At 41.6% G+C, this 18850-nt stretch overlaps 1 protein-coding gene across 2 annotated transcripts in view; it reads right to left on the bottom strand.

The window, feature by feature from the left end:
• The window catches only part of NPR3 (natriuretic peptide receptor 3), a 72238-nt gene that overhangs the window by 44976 nt on the left and 8412 nt on the right, over positions 1-18850 (bottom strand). For both annotated transcript variants that reach the window (XM_043887102.1, XM_043887103.1), the window contains exons 2-3: positions 17881-18003; positions 2175-2341 (exon numbers count right to left, since the gene is read on the bottom strand). In XM_043887102.1, coding sequence (XP_043743037.1) covers positions 2175-2341; positions 17881-18003 — 290 coding nt within the window. The remainder of the gene's footprint in view (positions 1-2174; positions 2342-17880; positions 18004-18850) is intronic.

Raw genomic sequence — 18850 nt, forward strand, 5'->3', positions numbered from 1 at the left:
AAGAAGATATACCTGGTGGAGCACTGGAATGCCAACTTTCACCCACTGAATATCATCAATGTTGGCCAACCTACACTGAAATATTTGAACTTCAACAACTACAGGAAGAAGACAAAATTTGTCATTGGACAAGATGACACCATTTTTGAGTTTTTAATATGAAGCAGAAAATTAATATGAATTTAGTAAACCAAACTAACCTATAATGGCATATGTAAAAGACTTGGATGTTTTCACTATTGACACAGACCACCTCTGGCAGAACTACTAAAGGAATCATGATGCCATTTGTGTCCTTCCATATTCCTGGGGCAACGGATTCTGATGATGACAAAACTATCATAGGTTTCTAAAAAAAAAACTTGGGCTCTGTTACTGAGTGCTAAGTCGCTTCAGTCATATCTGACTCTTTGCAACCCTATGGACTGTAGCCCACCAGGCCCCTCTGTCCATGGGGATTCCCCAAGCAAGAATACTGAAGTGGGTTGCCATGCCCTTCTCCAGGAGATCTTCCCAAACCAGGGATGGAACCCAGGTCTCCCTCATTGCATGCAGATTCTTTACCATCTGAGCCGCCAGGGAAGCCCGGGAGGTGAGGTGGCTTTCCCAAATGTAACTACTGTGTTGCAGTCAGTACAGCGAAGGATTTTCCCAACCCACGGATGGAACCCGGGTCTCCTGCATCTCCTGCATTGCAGGCAGATTCTTTACCCACTGAGCCACCTGGGAAGCCCCCTCTCTATTACAAAAACCCTACTTCTTTCATAATTCAGACCATGATGTCCAATATGGCAGCCACCAGTCAAGTACTTTAGCTGAATTAAGATATTCTGTAAGGGTAAATGGGCTTCCCAGGTGATGCTAGTGGTAAAGAACCTGCCTGCCAATGCACAAGATAAAGATGCGAGTTCAATCCCTGAGTCAGGAAAATCCCCTGGAGGACGGCATGGCAACCCACTCAAGCACTCCTGCCTGTAGAATCCCATGGACAGAGGAGCCTGGAGGGCTATAGACCAAAGTGTTGTAAAGAGTCAGACATGACTGAAACAATTTAGCATGCAAGGGCAAAATACATACTGGACTTTATATAAGAAAAAATATATACAATCTCAATCATAATTTGCACTGATTAAATGTTGAAATATTTTTATATATGTGAAATAAAATGTATTGTTAAAATTAATTTCACCTGATTTTAACTTTTTCACATGTGACTAAATTATGCTTGTGGTTCACGTTACATATCTAGAAGACAGTGCTGATTTAGAAAATCAAAAGATATTTTAAATGATGTGTTATATACATGTATATATATGGCATTTAAGACATTAATATCTGTTTATAAGACCCTTTGTATGTCACTGGATAGCAAATTCCTACAAAGACGAGTATGAGCTTATGGCAATAGTACAAAAGAGGCACCATTCATTTAGTTTCAACTTTTTGACCAGACAGTGATAAAGACTTCAGCTAGATTATCTATGATCCTCCCACCCTCATCTGAATGAGGGAGACTGAGGAATTTGCCCTGGATCACACAGTGAAAAGTCCAGCTGCTTAATCCTGAGCCTGGCCTGAGCTCTAGACTTCAGCCAGAGCTGGAACGTGCATCTTTGAAGACGCATGAGTAACAACCACACTAATGAAGTGGGATGCTCTGGAATACTCCAGTAGGAAACAGCCAGCAGCGGAAAGAGGCAACGACAAGGCCACAAGCGAGAGAAGCAGGAGGGCCACGAAGCTAAGACAGATTGCCAAAAGAAGGAGCCTTCTAAAACCCAAAATACCTCTCTCCACCAAGCTTTGGAAAAGTGAGGCATGCCAAACTTTGGCAATCCTTCATCTGTCTTCTCCCCCAACATGCTGCTAGCAGAAGAGGTGAAGGAAGTCTCCAGACCTCTGCTTAGCATGACCACAAAGTACAGAAAGCAATTTCTCTTCCTGTAGCAGTTGGAAAAGTTTAAGTGAAGGGTGGGGTGATGGGGGCCCAATGGGGAGGAGAGGAAAGTTGGCCAGGAAAAAAAAAAAACACACACACAGAGAGCAACAGTGACATTCAGACCTGAACCTAGGAATCTTTGAATGATTCAGAACGGGATGCTTTATCACATCTGATTTAATTCGACAACTGTTTTTGGGATGCTGAAGGTCTAGGCTCCTAATCAAGCACTTACGTAATCCTCCTCACTGAGCCCTTGCTTCTCAACAGAACTTTTCACCTCCATGGAAAACTTCTCAAACTCAGGTTTCACTGTCCTCAGTAGAGTGATTGTTTGGAGGGATGAGTACGCTTGCTTAGCTTCAAAGTCGTGTTTGTCTCCTCTCTTCCACGAGCCATCTCCTACGGGAGAAGTAAAAATATTTTATAATTCCAAGCCAGTCACCACAAAGGGGCCATTCTCCCTTTTCTACCGTGATGCGCTTCTATGTTTCTTTTGGCGGCTGGGGCAGGAGGTATTGTCACAGTTTTGCACTTGGGTGTAAAGTGACAATGTCAAGATCATCAAGGGAGAAGAAGGCCCTTTGGACACATGTTCCTTTGAAATGTGAGACAGAAGGAAAAGCATTGTTAGACTCATTGCTTTATAATAACCATGTAACTGGAATTTTAGGCCCTCAAGAATTATAGCACTGCAGGAGTAAGAAGTAGGTTTATCCCTTTCCATTCACACTTATTTTTAAGGAGATCAAACCAGTCAATCCTAAGCGAATTCAACCCTGAATATTCATTGGAAGGACTGATGGGGAAGCTGAAGCTCCAATACTTTGGCCACCTGATGTGAAGAGCTGACTCATTGGAAAAGACTCTGATGCTGGGAAAGATTGAGGGCAGAAGGAAAAGGGGATGAGAGAGGAAAAGATGGTTAGATAGCATTTCGGACTCAATGGACATTCATCTGAGGAAACTCCAGGAAACAGTGAAGGACAGGGAAGCCTGGTGTGCTGTAATCCATGGGGTCACAAAGAGTTGGACACAACTTAGTGACTGAACAACAAATTCATTTATTATTTAATACCTACAATCAACTGTGAACGTCAACCAAGTTGTTAACGTTCTACAATAAACCCGATGCTATGTAGATGTGGAAGGCAAGGATGGCTCCATATGAAAATTAATTTATAAAGTATTATAAAGTTGATACTAAAAGAAAAAGAGAAAAAAAAAGATTTGAGATTATTGAACTATTTCTCAAATCTCTTCAGGCTGAAAAGTAGTTTAGGTGAACTTAAAAATTTATCTCTTTAGTGCTGGCAATATCATAAAGATTATTTATTAGACAAGTTCATCAGTGCATCAGCAGTAACAAAATAAAAATTTCTAGCATTTATTGAGCATATATATATATATATATAATAATAATAATAAAAGCCACATTATTGAACACTTTATATGTATAAACTCATTTAACCCTCACAAGATCTTGTGACTGTGGGTACAATTTCAGTTCAGTTCAGTTGCTCAGTCGTGCCCAACTCTTTGCAACCCCACGGACTGCAGCACACCAGGCTTCCCTGTCCATCACCAACTCCTGGAGCGTGCTCAAACTCATGTCCATCGAGTCAGTGATGCCATCCAACTATCTCATCATCTGTCATCCCCTTCTTCTCCTGCCTTCAATCTTTCCCAGCGTCAGGGTCTTTTCCAATGAGTCAGTTCTTCACATCAAGTGGCCAAAGTGTTGGAGTTTAAGCTTTAGCATCAGTCCTTCCAATGAATATTCAGGATTGATTTCCTTTAAGATTGACTGGTTTGATTGCCTTGCAGTCCAAGGGATTCTCAAGAGTCTTCTCCAACACTACAGCTCAAAACCATCGATTCTTCAGTACTCAACTTTCTTTATGGTCCAACCCTCACAACCATACATGACTACTAGAAAAAACATAGCTTTGACTAGATGGACCTTTGTTGTCAAAGTAATGTCTCTGCTTTTTAATAGCTGTTTAGGTTGGTCATATTAACTTTACAGATTTTGGGGTACAATTTTACAGATAATTCGGTACAATTATCTTCTATATTTTACAGATAGGGGCTTCTCTGGTGGCTCAGACAGTAAAGAATCTGCCTACAATGCAGGAAACCTGGGCTCAATCCTACAGGTGAAGAATCCCTGGAGGAGAGCATGGCAACCCACTCCAGCATTCTTGGAAACCAAGGCATTCAGAAACCTTCTGTTTCATGGCTCTCCTTTTCACAAAAGCAAAGGCGAATTACATGGATAAGAATCATTCCTCTTCTCTTTATCATTTCATTTTTGAGAAAAGTAGTTTGCAGGACCCTAAAAGGAAATAGGAACCTCTGACTTTTGACCATAGTAACAGAATTATTATGATTCTTAGAAATTTCTGCAAATACAGCAAGGAATTCAACAGGCTGGAGTCCAACATCCAAGTCATTTGTTTGCCCCCAAGCCCAAAGTCTATAGCGGCCCAGAGCCCAGCAGCGGAACAGTGAGGATGTTTCCAGAATGTGCAGCTAGGGCTTGTGGGCCTCGCTCCAATCTTACAGAAAATATCCAGTGAAGAGCTGGTGGCTTTGCAATTTCTATCGTAGCTTAATCCAGACAAACATGGATTAACTGAACTACACACAAGGTTCTATGATAGCCACCACAGTGGGCATCATAAATGTTATGAATGGTCTCCACCACCTTCAAAAGAGGAATTTAGAGATGGACATGTAAAAAAACTGAAGTCACTACAAGATAACAGCTTACTACACAGGGCAGCGAGTGGTACATGGAAACCACACAGAGCATAGAGGAAGAGGCAACCGGCTCCAATGAAGGAAGTTTCATGCCAGGAAGAGGCATCCACCTGGCCTGAAATGTGTGAATAGGATTTTAATAAGAGGAGAAGAGGATGGAAAGGCATGCTTGGCAGAACCTACAATGGCACAGGCAAAGATGCAAACGTGTATGACATTCATGGGCAGCTGGGAACCTCAGTCTGGAGCAGGAGAAAAGACAGTGACAAAGAATTTGTTTGTGGAGACCTCTCTTTAGTCATAATCCTAATAATAGCAACCATTTATTAATTGCTTACTATGTGCCAGGGAGCTGTTAAAAGATAAATAAGATAGAGCCAAGGACAGAATTCATTAAGGGCTAGATCCATTCGCAATAAGCACAAGATTAAATTTCAGGCCACCAAACAAAACTCGATGAAGTTGTCCTCCTTCTTCTCCTGGACAAAACCTCCTGAACATCGATGAGGATACAGCTACGCCAGTGCTCAGAGAGCAAGTGAGATATGTGTCACTGTCATTGGCCAGGCCAGGGTCAACTCTGCTGGGTGCTCAAGACACAAACAACATGGCCTTCTGTCAAGGGACCAGATTTCATTTGCTAGAAAGACCCCAACTTCTAAGAACATCCAGAAGATCTTCAGCCCATGGAAGAATCCATTTCTTCTAGTGCAATCCACATTTATTGATTCATTTTGAATTGACTCGAGATATGAAGAGTCAGCAGGAATGATGTTTCTTGGGCAGAGAGTGCCAGTGTTTCTCAGCTTTGGGTATGAGTCCTCTCCAAGGGCACAAGAAAGGAAATAAACCTATAAGGTGTTCTGCTGAATAATTAGAAAATACACATAGAATCGGAAATAGCAACTATCTTAGTTACTATGATAATACGGGAAAAAGCATTTCTTTATTTTGAAAAAAGTGAAATTTGGTACAATACAGCTATCTACCACAATCTAAAAGGTAATGACTTTGAAGTTTTGTTTTCTAGAAAAAAAAGAATGGAAACAAAAATGACTAATAAATGTAAGCCAAATTAAACAGGTACATAGTCACAAGCAAAACTGATACTATGACTTCCTGTTTTGAGCGTGTTTCTTGTTGTGTTATGTCAGTAACCTTTCCCATACGGAGCCATTGAAAGCTAGGAAAACAGAGGTCAGCTTGGCGTGATGCCTCATCAGTGGGGACAAATTTAATTCAACAGACAACTGGGTGCCTCTGGAGATTTACGAGCGGAATAGAAGAATGACATGATCAGACTCATGCCTGGGGAAATAGCAGTGGATTAGACTGGGGAGACACTGAGGGTTTAGAGCCACAGTAATCCAGGCAAGAGGTTACGAGAGGTCACATGTGAGAAGTTGCAACTGCCCCCCCTACCCCGCAAAAATAAAAAATGTACATGGGTCTCCGGGTGGTTCAGATCACAGGCAAGTTTTCTTTTCTTTTCGTGTTTTTCTGAATGTAGCAAATTTTCAGCAGCATGTGCTTTTAGAATCATTAAAAGAGGGCAAGCCCTTGAGAATGAATGCAGAGGGCTGTGCAAGAGGAATGTGAAGACTCTAAAAGAGTGAGGGAGTGAACGACACCGAGAAGGATGCATGTCACCGGTGATGCCAGAGAGGAAAGGCCAACGGTTGTCAGAGGAAACAGCAGAGCCAGAGGGAGGGGAGCGGGCTAGTGGATGTGGAAATGATAGTGATTTCAGTTAGGGTCACGGTCAATTCAAGGTGACTGGCTGCAGAACACCCACGTGGCAGCCCCAGGCTTCGGCTGGAAAGAGTGGTCTGAAGCCAGCAAGAGGAATGAGAGCTAGAGAAAGTGCTGGAGGTCACGTCCACATGTCTTACACTCAGAACCCAAGAGAAGAGGGCAGAGAGTGAACATACACCCTTCGGGGGTGCTGTTTTAGTGGGCACAGGAGTGAGAGGAGCTAACAGAAAGCCAGAAGAATGCTGTGCCTCCAAGGTTAAGAAAAACTGGGATTCCAGAAAGAAATGGACAGAAGCAATAGGGCAAGAACTAGAGCTGACCTTATATACCAGCCACAAGCCACATGTGTGACTATTTACACTTCAATTAACCAAGATGAAATAAAATTTCAGTTTTTTAGTCACACTGGCCACATTTTAAACATACCATGGCCATACGTGGCCATGTACTGGGAGACAGAAAATAGCACACCGCCAGCATCACAGGAGGTTCCACCAGCCAGCACTGCCCTAGAGGCACGTAAGCGTGGTCTGCGGTAAGGCTGATGGCTTTGGCGGTGAGGGTGTCATTGGTGACCCAGCACTCTCAGAGGAGTGGTGGATCTATTGTCTTACTCCTACAGTCATCCTGAACAAGGGATTAAGAAGAGAAGAAAGAAGGCAGCTAATGAGAGGGTAGGCAGAGAAGGTGACTCTGGTAGATATCTCAGGAATAAAGGAAAGAGAATTTGCTTCCTTTATTTGGTTTGGTTTTAAACATCGTGGAGGTCCATGCTTGCATTTGGGCTTCCCAAGTGGTGCTAATGGTAAAGAATCCGCCTGCCAATGCAGGAGACGTGAGACGCAGGTTCAATCCCTGGGTCAAGAAGATTCCCTCAAGGACGGCATGACAACCGACTCCAGTATTCTTGCCTGGAGAAGTCTATGGACAGAGGAGCCTGGTGGGTCACAGTCCATGGGGTTGCAAATAGTCGGACATGACTGAAGCAACTTGGCACGCATGCAAGCAAGCTTGCATTTCGAGTGAGAAGGGTACAGAGTATTTGTGAAAGAGGAAGTAACTCGCTCAGCACCAAGCCCTAGGCTCGGCAATCCTGCAGCCAGGGAGCTGGCTCAGGCCGGTGGTACCCACACTGGGATAACCATGTCATCCTGTAGTTCTCCAAACTTACCAAAGACTCGACACACAGTAAGCCTTTGGTAAATGCGGGCTGAGCGACAAGCTGAGACATCACAGACCACATTCAAGAAATGATGCCTGGAGTACAACCAGGATGGCTGCAGAACACTGTGGCTCCTGACCTCTGGCAGCCACTTAAGTGAGAGAAAAGCATCAGCCTCCTTTCCTAAGTCACTCTCTCCAAACGTTACATGCTTGCCTTGATCTTCGCTGGTCCAGTTCCTCCCATCAGTGATAACAGCACCACTTACTGAGCAAAGCCATTGTGAACAGCTTTGCCTAGAGCATTTCACTCTTTAATCCTCATTAAAAAAAATATATATATATATATCCTCTATGAGGAATATTGAAGTATGATCCCCATGTTACAGATGAGGAAACTGAGGCTCAAACATGCCTGAAGTCACTTGGTTAATACACAGAAAAGAAAGTGAAGTTGCTCAGTTGTGTCCGACTCTTTGCAACCCCATGGACAGTAGCCTGCCAGGCTCCTCTGTCCATGGGATTTTCCAGGCAAGAGTACTGGAGTGGGTTGCCATTTCCTCCTCCCAGGGATCTTCCCAACCCAGGGATCAAACCCAGGTATCGTTCACTGTGGGCAGACTCCTTACCATCTGAGCCACCAAGGGAAGTCAGGATTCAAACACAAACCCAGCCTCCAAACACCAGTGCCGTACCTGCTCCTCTTCACTTCATCGAAGTTTAGGATGTTTCAAGATTTAAAATCGCAAATGGAGGGCTTCCCTGGTGGCTCAGTGGTATAGAATCTGCCTGCCAATGCAGGAGACACGGGTTGGATGCCTTGTCTGGGAAGATCCCATGTGCCACAGATCAGCCAAGCCTGTGGGCCATAACCCTTGAGCCTATGTTCTAGAGCCGGGGAGCCACAACTACTGAGCCCACCCACCCTAGAGCCTGTGCTCTGCAACAAGAGACACCATGGCAATGAGAAGCCCAAGCTCTGCAGCTCGGTACTTGCCTCTGCTTGCCACAATTAGAGAAAAGTCCACATAGCAATGAGACCAGCACAGCCAAAAATAAGTTAATTAAATTATTTTTTAAAATAAATAAAACTGAAAATTAAGTGGGAGAACAAAAATGCTTTAAAAAAACAAAAGGAACAGAGGAAGAAGGATTAGAAAAGGAAATGTTTAAACGTGGTATAACAACTGTCACAGTTGAAAGATTCGTGGAGCCCTGTACCAAGGTCACAGATATAAAGCCTTGTGCCAAGGCCCTGTACCAAGGTCATCCCCCAAACAGACCAAGCCCCACAGGAACCGTTGCCCTGAGAACGCTGGTCAAAACCAGCCAGCTCCCTGACACCATACTAGGTAAACCTTCCCACCCTATAGCATCCTAACCAATCACCTGATGCCACCCTTCCAACAGGAATTTTCTTTGCCTTGAGGCTATAAAAATTGGCTAAGAGCCCACAAAAGGTGTCAGATTTTCCCGCTGTTCCAATAGTCAGTTCTGCCTCAAGAGCCACACAAACCACAAGACTGTGTGAGAATTCTCTTTTCTCATTACTCCAAACTGTCTACAACATGTATGCAGTCACGATCAGTTGCTCCATCGTGGCTGACTCTTTGCGATCCCATGGACTAGCCCACCAGGCTCCTCTGTCCATGGAATTTTCCAGGCAAGAATAGTGGAGTGGGTTGCCATTTCCTATTCCAGGGGATCTTCCCGACCCAGATATTGAACCCGCATCTCTTGCATCTCCTGCATTGGCAGGTGGATTCTTTACCGCTGCACCACCTGGGAACATATCACTTTAATAGCAAAACATAAATCCAATTCCTCCCCAGTTTCTCTGTCATCATCCTACTGTTAGTGAGTCAAGTAATTTAAGTGCATTACCAGCCCTGGGATACTTCCCATCTTCACCTTAACTAGTACGCTCTGAGTTCTCAGGAAGTCAGGAAAAGTGCTACAATACAATAGAGACCCAGACAGGATCACTCAAATGACTTTCCACCTGAACTTACATCCAGACAAGATAATGCCAGGGAATGGAAATGCCAACAAGTGCTATCCAAAACTCTACAGAGCAATATATATCAACTTCACTCTAGATTTTTAAAAAACCTATGCTTTCAGTTTTATTCTCCATCACTTGAATTCCTTATAATAAATCCAGAAAGCCTATAACAATATAATTGGGGGCAGACTTGAGAATTTTTTTGAGTGCCCACGAAGACAACCTGATAATCAGTAAATATGGACACACTATCAGTATGTTTCTCAAAAAAAAAATCTCAAAGATTATTTAAAATAGAGCCTTTTTCTAGCAGTGGTGTAGAGTTTCATGTGAAGAAGCACAGGCAGAGGAGGATGGTGGATAACTTTTCGTGAACACATGTGTTGGTGATGTTTTGGTCACTTCAGTCGTGTCCCACTCTTTGAGACCCCATGGACTGTAGTCCACCAGCCTCCTCTGTCCATGGGATTCTCCAGGCAAGAATACTGGAGTGGGTTGCCGTTTCCTTCTCCAGGGGATCTTCCCGACCGAGAGATCAAACCTGTGTCTCCTGATTGGCAGGCAGATTATTTACCTTGTGGCATGTGGGAAACGCTGATTCCTAGGACATAAAATCTCAGAGAAGGCCCTCTATTAGCCGCAGACTGCAGAGCCTTGGTGAGGTCACTGTGCCTTCCACAGGATCCTGTTTGCTGCCTCTGCTCTGAGGAGGAAAGGTGCTCCAGGGACTGTGACAAACATGGACAGTTGCCTCCCTACATCTATGCTCCCATCTCCCTTAGTAACAGATTCCTGAATTGATCTGGGGGTACCAGTGAGACCGGCTAAAAGCACACATTTCCTGCCTCCCCCTTTCAACGAGGGGTAGCAAATGATATGTAACCAAAAAATAATGAGTGGGGCTTCTGGAGAACCCTTCCAACAGAATTGAGTCAACTGAAAGGATCTCTTTTTGCCTCTCATGTTCCCCTTCTGCCTTCCCTAGAATTAAGATATAATCCCTGGAATTCTAGCCACAATCTCATCATCTTGAGGATGGATGCCATTCACTAGGACTGAGGTAGCCAAAAACCCGAAAAGGCTTAGACCCCTGATGACTTTATGGAACCATCATTCTGCCCTGGTCTGCCCATCTCTGGACTTCTTACAAATGAGAGCATAAATCTGTATATTTGTTTAAATTACCATAATTAGGAGTCTTGGTTATTTGTATACAAATATAATTCCTAATGCACCCAGGTCCTTATAAGGTACTAGACAAAAGTTGATTAATTTGGTAACAGAACAATGTATGGCCTAAATCAAACTATAAAACTACACCACAGGAAAATGTACAGATGTATTTTTTTTTAATTATCATTTTTAAAGTACTATATGTAACTGTTGGTGTAAATTGAAATTAATAGTAAATATAACTAACATTTACTAAACACTCACCATGTTCCAAGAAGTTTCCTATGCATTTCACACACACCACATCATTTATTACTCTGCCTGATGCCATGAAATAAGCACTATTATTATCATTAGAAGAAACTAAGGCTTGAGGATAAGGGCAGGGTGATAGCAATTTGCCAAGAGCTGGTTTGTGGCACAGTCTCTCAGGCACATTGGCAGCTGAACTCAAAGCCTAAGCAACCAGGCTGTAAAAGGGGAGAGCAAGGAGATATAATCAGAAACACCAAGGATAGCCTTTGAATGCTGGGACACAGGTTCGATCCCTGTTTGGTGAACTAAAATCCCACATGCTTCAGAGCAACTAAGCCCTCGAGCGGTGACTTAAGAAGCCCAAGTGCCGCAACTAGAGAGAAGCTTCCACATGCTGCAACTAGAGAAAGCCTAAGCACTGCAACGACTCAGCGCAGCCAATTTTTTTAATAAAAAATAACAATAATAAAGACTATTTTTTAAAAAAGAAAGAAATACCAAAGATACTTTGTAGATTGTATCAGAGCACACTGTATAACTCCATGCAGTTAAATTTTCAAGCAGAAAAACTGAACTAGTGAAAAAATAAGCTTTAATCCCTCATGATGATATATGGCAGAAACTGACACAATATTTGTAAAGCAATTACTCTCCAATTAAAAACAAATTTAAATTTTAAAAAATTTGTCCCAAAGAGAATGATATAGATGAGATGAGATTGGCCATGTATCGATAATTCTTGAAGCTAATTGATGGATTCATGGGGATTTATTACTACTCCTTCCACTTTTGTGTATGTTTTTAATTTTCCATATTAAAAAAGTTTTTAAAAGTTAAAAAAAAGTTGTCCCAAAATCACCAAAAATAAGTTACACATATATATATATATATATATATATATGACTTCTCATTCACTGATATTACACAATGAGGACAAAAACTACTTTTGTAGTATTCTGGCCAAAGATGTATAAACTCAACTTACCATGTAAAAACACCAGATAAGTTCAAATTGAGAGACATTCTACAAAATAACAGACTTATTCAAAGTGTTAGGTCATAAACAACAAAGAAAGATTGAAGAACTATCACAGATTAGAGAAGATTAAGAAGACAACTCAGTGGACCAAATCCTGGAACAGAAAAAGAATATTAGGAGGAAAAGTGGTAAATTTCAAATAAAGCCTGTAGTTTAGTTCTTAGTGTTATACCAATGTTAGTTTTATCTTGATAAGTGCACTATGGTCATATAACGTGTTTAAACTAGAGAAATCTGAATAAAAGGTATACATGAACTCTCTGTGTTATGTTTGCAAGCTCTCTGTACATCTAAAATCATTTCAAAGGTTTTTTTAATTTTCCAAAAATTACCTCTAAAAAGAAGTTAGGTCCAGACACAAAGCTGAGTTGTTTCCATCTTTCAAGGAATAGTTTTATGGTACACAAACTGTTCTGGAGCAGAAAAACAATGGAAAGTGTCCCAATTAACTTTATAAAGCTAATATTAACCTGATATTAAAATAGGGCTTCCTTGATAGCTCAGTTGGTAAAGAATCCACCTGCAATGCAAGAAACCCCAGTTCAATTCTTGGGTTGGGAAGATCCATTGGAGAAGGGATAGGCTACCCACTCCGGTATTCTTGGGCTTCTCTTATGACTCAGCTAGTAAAGAATCTGCCTGCAATGCAGGAAACCTGGGTTCGATCCCTGGGTTGGGAAGATCCCCTGGATCTTCTGCCTGTACTATTGCCCTATTAAAATAGGGCAATACCACCTAAGGGCAAGAAAACTGTCCAATCTCATGAGTATAGATTCAAAAATCCTAAATAAAATACTAAAAACTTACATCAGCAATACATCTAAAAAAAAATCACATAGACTATGTTTAATTTCAAGAATATTATAATAGCTCAATACTAGGAAATTTATTAAAAGTACAGGTAAGATGTATTTTATAACATTCATAACTCACTTTCAATTTTTTAAAACCACACTTAATAAACCAAGGAGTATTTTAACATCTACTTCTAACAAGATACCAAAAATTAAGTACCACCATTGTTACACAAAATTATTCTGGAGGCTATTGTCAATGGAGTAAAAAATGAAAAATAATATTCAACTATCAAAATGGACAGCTAGCTATTGCTATTATTTGAAAATGATTTTTAAAACTGTTAGAACAGAAGGTTTAATATGTAAAACTTCTGTTTCTATGTAACAACTACACAATGTAATAGGAAGAGGTCATGATCATAACAACAATCAGAAAACATAAAATATCTAAGAATGAACTCAGCAAGAATGATGCAAAATTCAAATAAAGAAAACTGCAAAACTTTGCTATATACATAAAAATAAATTTTAATAAATAAAATAATTTAAAAGTTAGATGATGCAGAATTGACAGAAATGCAGGAAAACATACATTCTCATATGTTGTTGCAGAGGTGTAAATTGGCAAGCCTTTTAAAGGGACAAGTTGGCAGTATCCATCAAAATGTAAATACATATAACATTTGACCCAGAAACTCTGCTTCTAGAAGCTTGTCTTACAGATTGCACACACACATATATATGAATGTCTGTGTGTGTATGGGCTTCCTTGGTAACTCAGCTGGTAAAGAATCCACGTGCAATGCAGGAGACCCTGGTTCGATTCCTGGGTCGGGAAGATACCCACTCCGGAATCTTTGGGCTTCCTGGTGACTCAGACAGTAAAGAATCTGCCTGCGATGCAGGAGACCTGGGTTCGATCTCTTGGATGGGAAGATCCCCTGGAAGAGGGCATGGCAAACCACTTCAGTATCCTCGCCTGGAGAATTCCCATGGACAGAGAAGCCTGGCGAGCTATAGTCCACAGGCTTACAAAGAGCTGGACACGACTGAGCGACTAAGCATAGCACAGCACATGTGTGTGCACAAATGCGTCCCCACAGCAAGGCGACTCAATATAACATAGCTCTCATAATAAAAAGCTGGAAACAACATAGACACCAAAAACTAAACGACTGATTAAGATGGCATATTAGCATTATAAAATGCTATGTAACTATACTATATATAATGCAATCATTTTATTGAAAAATATCTTCAATAAATACATATTTTAATGAAATAGACAAGATGTACACCTAAATATTATCAGGGAACTTTTATCTGGATAGTAGAGTGGTAGCAATTTCTTTTTTTCCCTGTACTTTTCTATATTTCTCAAAATCTCAGTTTTACTCATGTATTGTAATGAGCAGGAAAAAGTAATGCAAGCTTTCTCCAGAGATGAAAGGAATTCCAGTACCTAATTTTTTGTGTACTTGCATTCTCATGCACTGTCTTCAAATTCTATGCTTATAGTAGCCAACCTGCTAAACACAAACAGTTTTTTTTTCATTTATCACAAGTCTCTACCACTACCTCAATGAATTCAATACTGTAATCAATAATGCAGTTACATTCTGATCTTGGGCCAAGAAGTAAAACTGCCACTCTGCTTATGTAAAGAGAGGGGAAAGGACAATGATGAGAGCAAGGAGGGAAAAACTGGGTGTTTATCCTGCAAGCCGCAAGCCTTCAGTTTTATCCATTACAGGGAACAAAATTACTTTTACTTCAACAACTTTTCTTTATCCCCATGAGAAGTGTGATTTATTACATTCATTCACAATGATCTATTGCTTAAGAAATTTGAATGCAGAGTTCCAAAGAATAGCAAGGAGAAATAAGAAAGCCTTCCTCAGTGATCAATGCAAAGGAATAGAGGAATATAATAGAATGGGAAAGACTAGAGATCTCTTCAAGAAAATTAGAGATATCAAGGGAACATTTCATGCAAAGATGGGCACAATAAAGGACAGAAATGATATGGACCTAACAGAAGCAGAAGATGTTAAGAAGAGGTGGCAAGAATACACAGAGGAACTATACAAAAAAGATCTTCACAACCCAGATAATCATGATGGTGTGATCACTTACCTAGAGCCAGACATCCTGGAATGTGAATTCAAGTGGGCCTTAGGAAGCATCACTACAAACAAGGCTAGTGGAGGTGACGGAATTCCAGTTGAGCTATTTCAAATCCTGGAAGATGATGCTATGAAAGTGCTGCACTCAATATGTCAGCAAATTTGGAAAACTCAGCAGTGGCCACAGGACTGGAAAAGGTCAGTTTTCATTCCAATCCCAAAGAAAGGCAATGCCAAAGAATGCTCAAACTACCACACAAGCGCATTCATCTCACACACTAGCAAAGTAATGCTCAAAATTCTCCAAGCCAGGCTTCAGCAATACATGAACTGTGAAATTCCAGATGTTCAAGCTGGATTTAGAAAAGGCAGAGGAACCAGAGATCAAATTTCCAACATCCATTGGATCATAGGGAAAGCAAAAGAGTTACAGAAAAACATTTACTTCTGCTTTATTGACTATGCCAAAGCCTTTGACTGTGTGAATCACCATAAATTGTGGAAAATTCTGAAAGAGATGGGAATACCAGACCACCTGACCTGCATCCTGAGAAATCTGTACTCAGATCAAGAAGCAACAGTTAGAACTGGACATGGAACAACAGACTGATTCCAAATTGGGAAAGGAGTACATCAAGGCTGTATATTGTCACCCTGTTTATTTAACTTACATGCAGATTATATCATGAGAAATGCTGGGGTGGATGAAGCACAAGCTGGAATCAAGATTGCTGGGAGAAATATCAATAACCTCAGATGTGAAGATGACACCACCCTTATGGCAGAAAGTGAAAAAGAACTAAAGAACCTCTTGATGAAGTAAAAGAGGAGAGTGAAAAGTTGGCTTAAAACTCAACATTCAGAAAACTATGATCATGGCATCTGGGCCCGTTACTTCATGGCAAATAGATGGGGAAACAGTGACAGACTTTACTTTTTTGGGCTCCAAAATCACTGCAGATGGTGACTGCAGCCATGAGATGAAAAGGTGCCTGCTCCTTGGAAGAAAAGGTATGACCAATCTAGACAGCATATTAAAAAGCAGAAACATTGCTTTGCCAACAAAGGTCCATCTAGTCAAAGCTATGGTTTTTCCAGTAGTCATATATGAATGTGAGAGTTGGACTATAAAGAACGCTGAGCAAAGAAGAACTGATGTTTTTGAACTGTGGTGTTGGAGGAGACTCTTGAGAGTCCCTTGAACTGCAAGGAGATCAAACCAGTCCATCCTAAAGGAAATCAGTCCTGAATATTCATTGGAAGGACTGATGCCAAAGCTGAAACTCCAATACTTTGCCCACTTGATTTGAAGAACTGACTTATTTGAAAAGACCTTGATGCTAGGAAAGATTGAATGCAAGAGGAGAAGGAGACAACAGAGGATGAGAGGGTTGGATAGCATCACCGACTCAATGCACACGAGTTTGAGTAAACTCCAGGAGTTGGTGATGGACAGGGAGGCCTGGTGTGCTGCAGTCCATGAGGTCGCAAAGAGTCAGACACGAGTGAGCGACTGAGCTGAACTGATTGCTTAAGTAAGCCAGAATACCAAAGCAGGAAACTGAGGCACATGCTTTAAGGTTTAGATCCCATCTAACTATACCTCAACTGCAATAGCGGGGAAATGGAGTTCCATGTAAATATGCCATTTGTGATATACGTACTTACAGTTCCCCTGGAACTGCCAGTATGTGTGGAGCCTGAGAAAATGCTCCATAGCCTTACACTGTTGACTTCAGAGAGAGTCCTAACCACACTTAGGAGGAAATGTTGTGTACCTGTGATCTTAATGACTTACTTAGACACCCTCCATCACAGGTACCTTGGGGACTTCTCCAGACCCATTTTAAGGAATTAAATGCTTTGGATCATATCTGTTAGTGGCTCCTGAACATTTTATAAGAGAAATTTAAGAGTAATCTGGAAGGGAAACTGGCATACTGTAGTCCATGGGGCGCAAAGACCCAGACAAGACTTAGTGAATGAACTACAACAACAACGATCTGGGAGGAGGAAGGGTTAGGAGCAGCAACTTTCAAAATATTTTACCTCAGTTTACAGAAATGGTTATTTTACTTCTCGTCTCACATTATGGTTCATTACAAATATATGTGTAACATGCATAAATATATCCACAGAAACATGCAATCACATTACTTAAAAGCTTTATGAAACCATATGGATGCTATGTGTGACACACTTTGGCATGTTCTATTATGTTGATGTGTTAGTCTGTTCCATGCTTCTAAAAATTCCATCCAAATCTCGATAAAAGTATTCCAACAGTCCACCATGGTAGCAACCCAAAGTTGAAAATGCAATGGGGAGGAGTCTTCAGGGCCTGGATTTATGATCATTTAGGCCTGTGGCCTCACAGGTGGTGACATCTTTCTGCTCTGAATTCTCAGGGGAGAAAAGCTTGAGAACTTAGGAGGAGTGGGAGTATTCAGAATCACAAATTTCCAAAATCCTATCTATGGAAAGGAAATCAACCCTGAATACTCATTGAAAGGACAGATGCTCCAGTACTTTGGCCACCTGATGCAAAGAGCCAACTCATCAGAAAACATCCTGATGCTCAGAGAGATTGAAGGCAGGAGGAGAAGGGGACAACAGAGGATGAGATGGCTGGGGATGGCATCACAGACTCAATGGACACAAGTTTGAGCAAACTCCGGGAGATAGTGAAGGACAGGGAAGTCTGGCGTGCTGCAGTCCACGGGGTCGCAAAGAGTCGGACATGACTGAGCAACTGAACAACATCATCTACGGAAATCGTATCGACTGAGATGAGTTATTGGCCCTGTCTCACAACCCCTTTTTGACAGCCTAGCAGCAGGAGGGGAAACCGGAGGCAGAGTTACCGTAGAAGGAGCTGTTGAAGAGTTCAATGTTGAAGAAGGCGTAGTCCCCGCTGGTCATTCCGTGCCTGTGTGCCGCCAGCATGATCCCCCGGATGGTGTCGCTACTCGCACACATGATCACCACTGCGGGGAGGAAAAAACAGATGCGTGAAATGGCCCTGTACAGAGGACAGCATCTGACATGGACCAGGGCTCTGCTAAGGTCCTACAGAATCCTCACAAATTACTCATGAGTACAAAGGGCAGAAGAGTAACTTGGCAGTGGAGAAAGCTATCTGTCACCAACACAACCAAGTGATGGATGCCAACGGTAGCCAGCATGTGGACAGGCTCAAGAGCCCCCTGCTGTAACACATCAGGGGCCCCAAACCTCAAAAGTGGCCACCTCATTCTAATCAGAAGGAAGCAGCTGCAAACCTAGTTTGGGGGACAGTGACTAGAACAGTGAACCTACACCCTTTAAAATGGTCACTTTCATGAAAAACAAAAACGGCCTAAGAAAACATTCTAGACTAGCAGAGACTTCAGGAAACAGAAAGCTGAATGCACTGTGTGATCCTGGATTGGATCCTGGGCCTTAAAAATAATAATAATAAAAGTTTTTTCTGTAAAGGGCATTGCTGAGACAACTGGATAAATTTGAATAAGGTCTATAAATTGGATAATAGTATTATGTTTGTGTTAATGTTCTTGCTTTTCATAATTCTACTGTGGTTCTATGAGTGAATGTTCTTGCTCTTGAGAAGTGCACACTTCAATTTTTAGGGGTACAAGAGCATGATGACTGTACTTATTCTCAAATAGTTCATAAAAAGATAGCAATATTTGTGTGTATATATGTACATGAGTATATATTTGGAAGGGGTAGGGGAGGGAAGGGAGAGATTTGGAATGACAAAGCATAGTGGCAGAACATTTACCACTAGTGAAAATCCGGGTGAAGGCAAGACAGAGGTGCTTTATACTTTCT

The sequence above is a fragment of the Cervus elaphus genome, chromosome 25, assembly GCF_910594005.1.
Source record: "Cervus elaphus chromosome 25, mCerEla1.1, whole genome shotgun sequence".
In the NCBI taxonomy this organism is placed as follows: domain Eukaryota; kingdom Metazoa; phylum Chordata; class Mammalia; order Artiodactyla; family Cervidae; genus Cervus; species Cervus elaphus.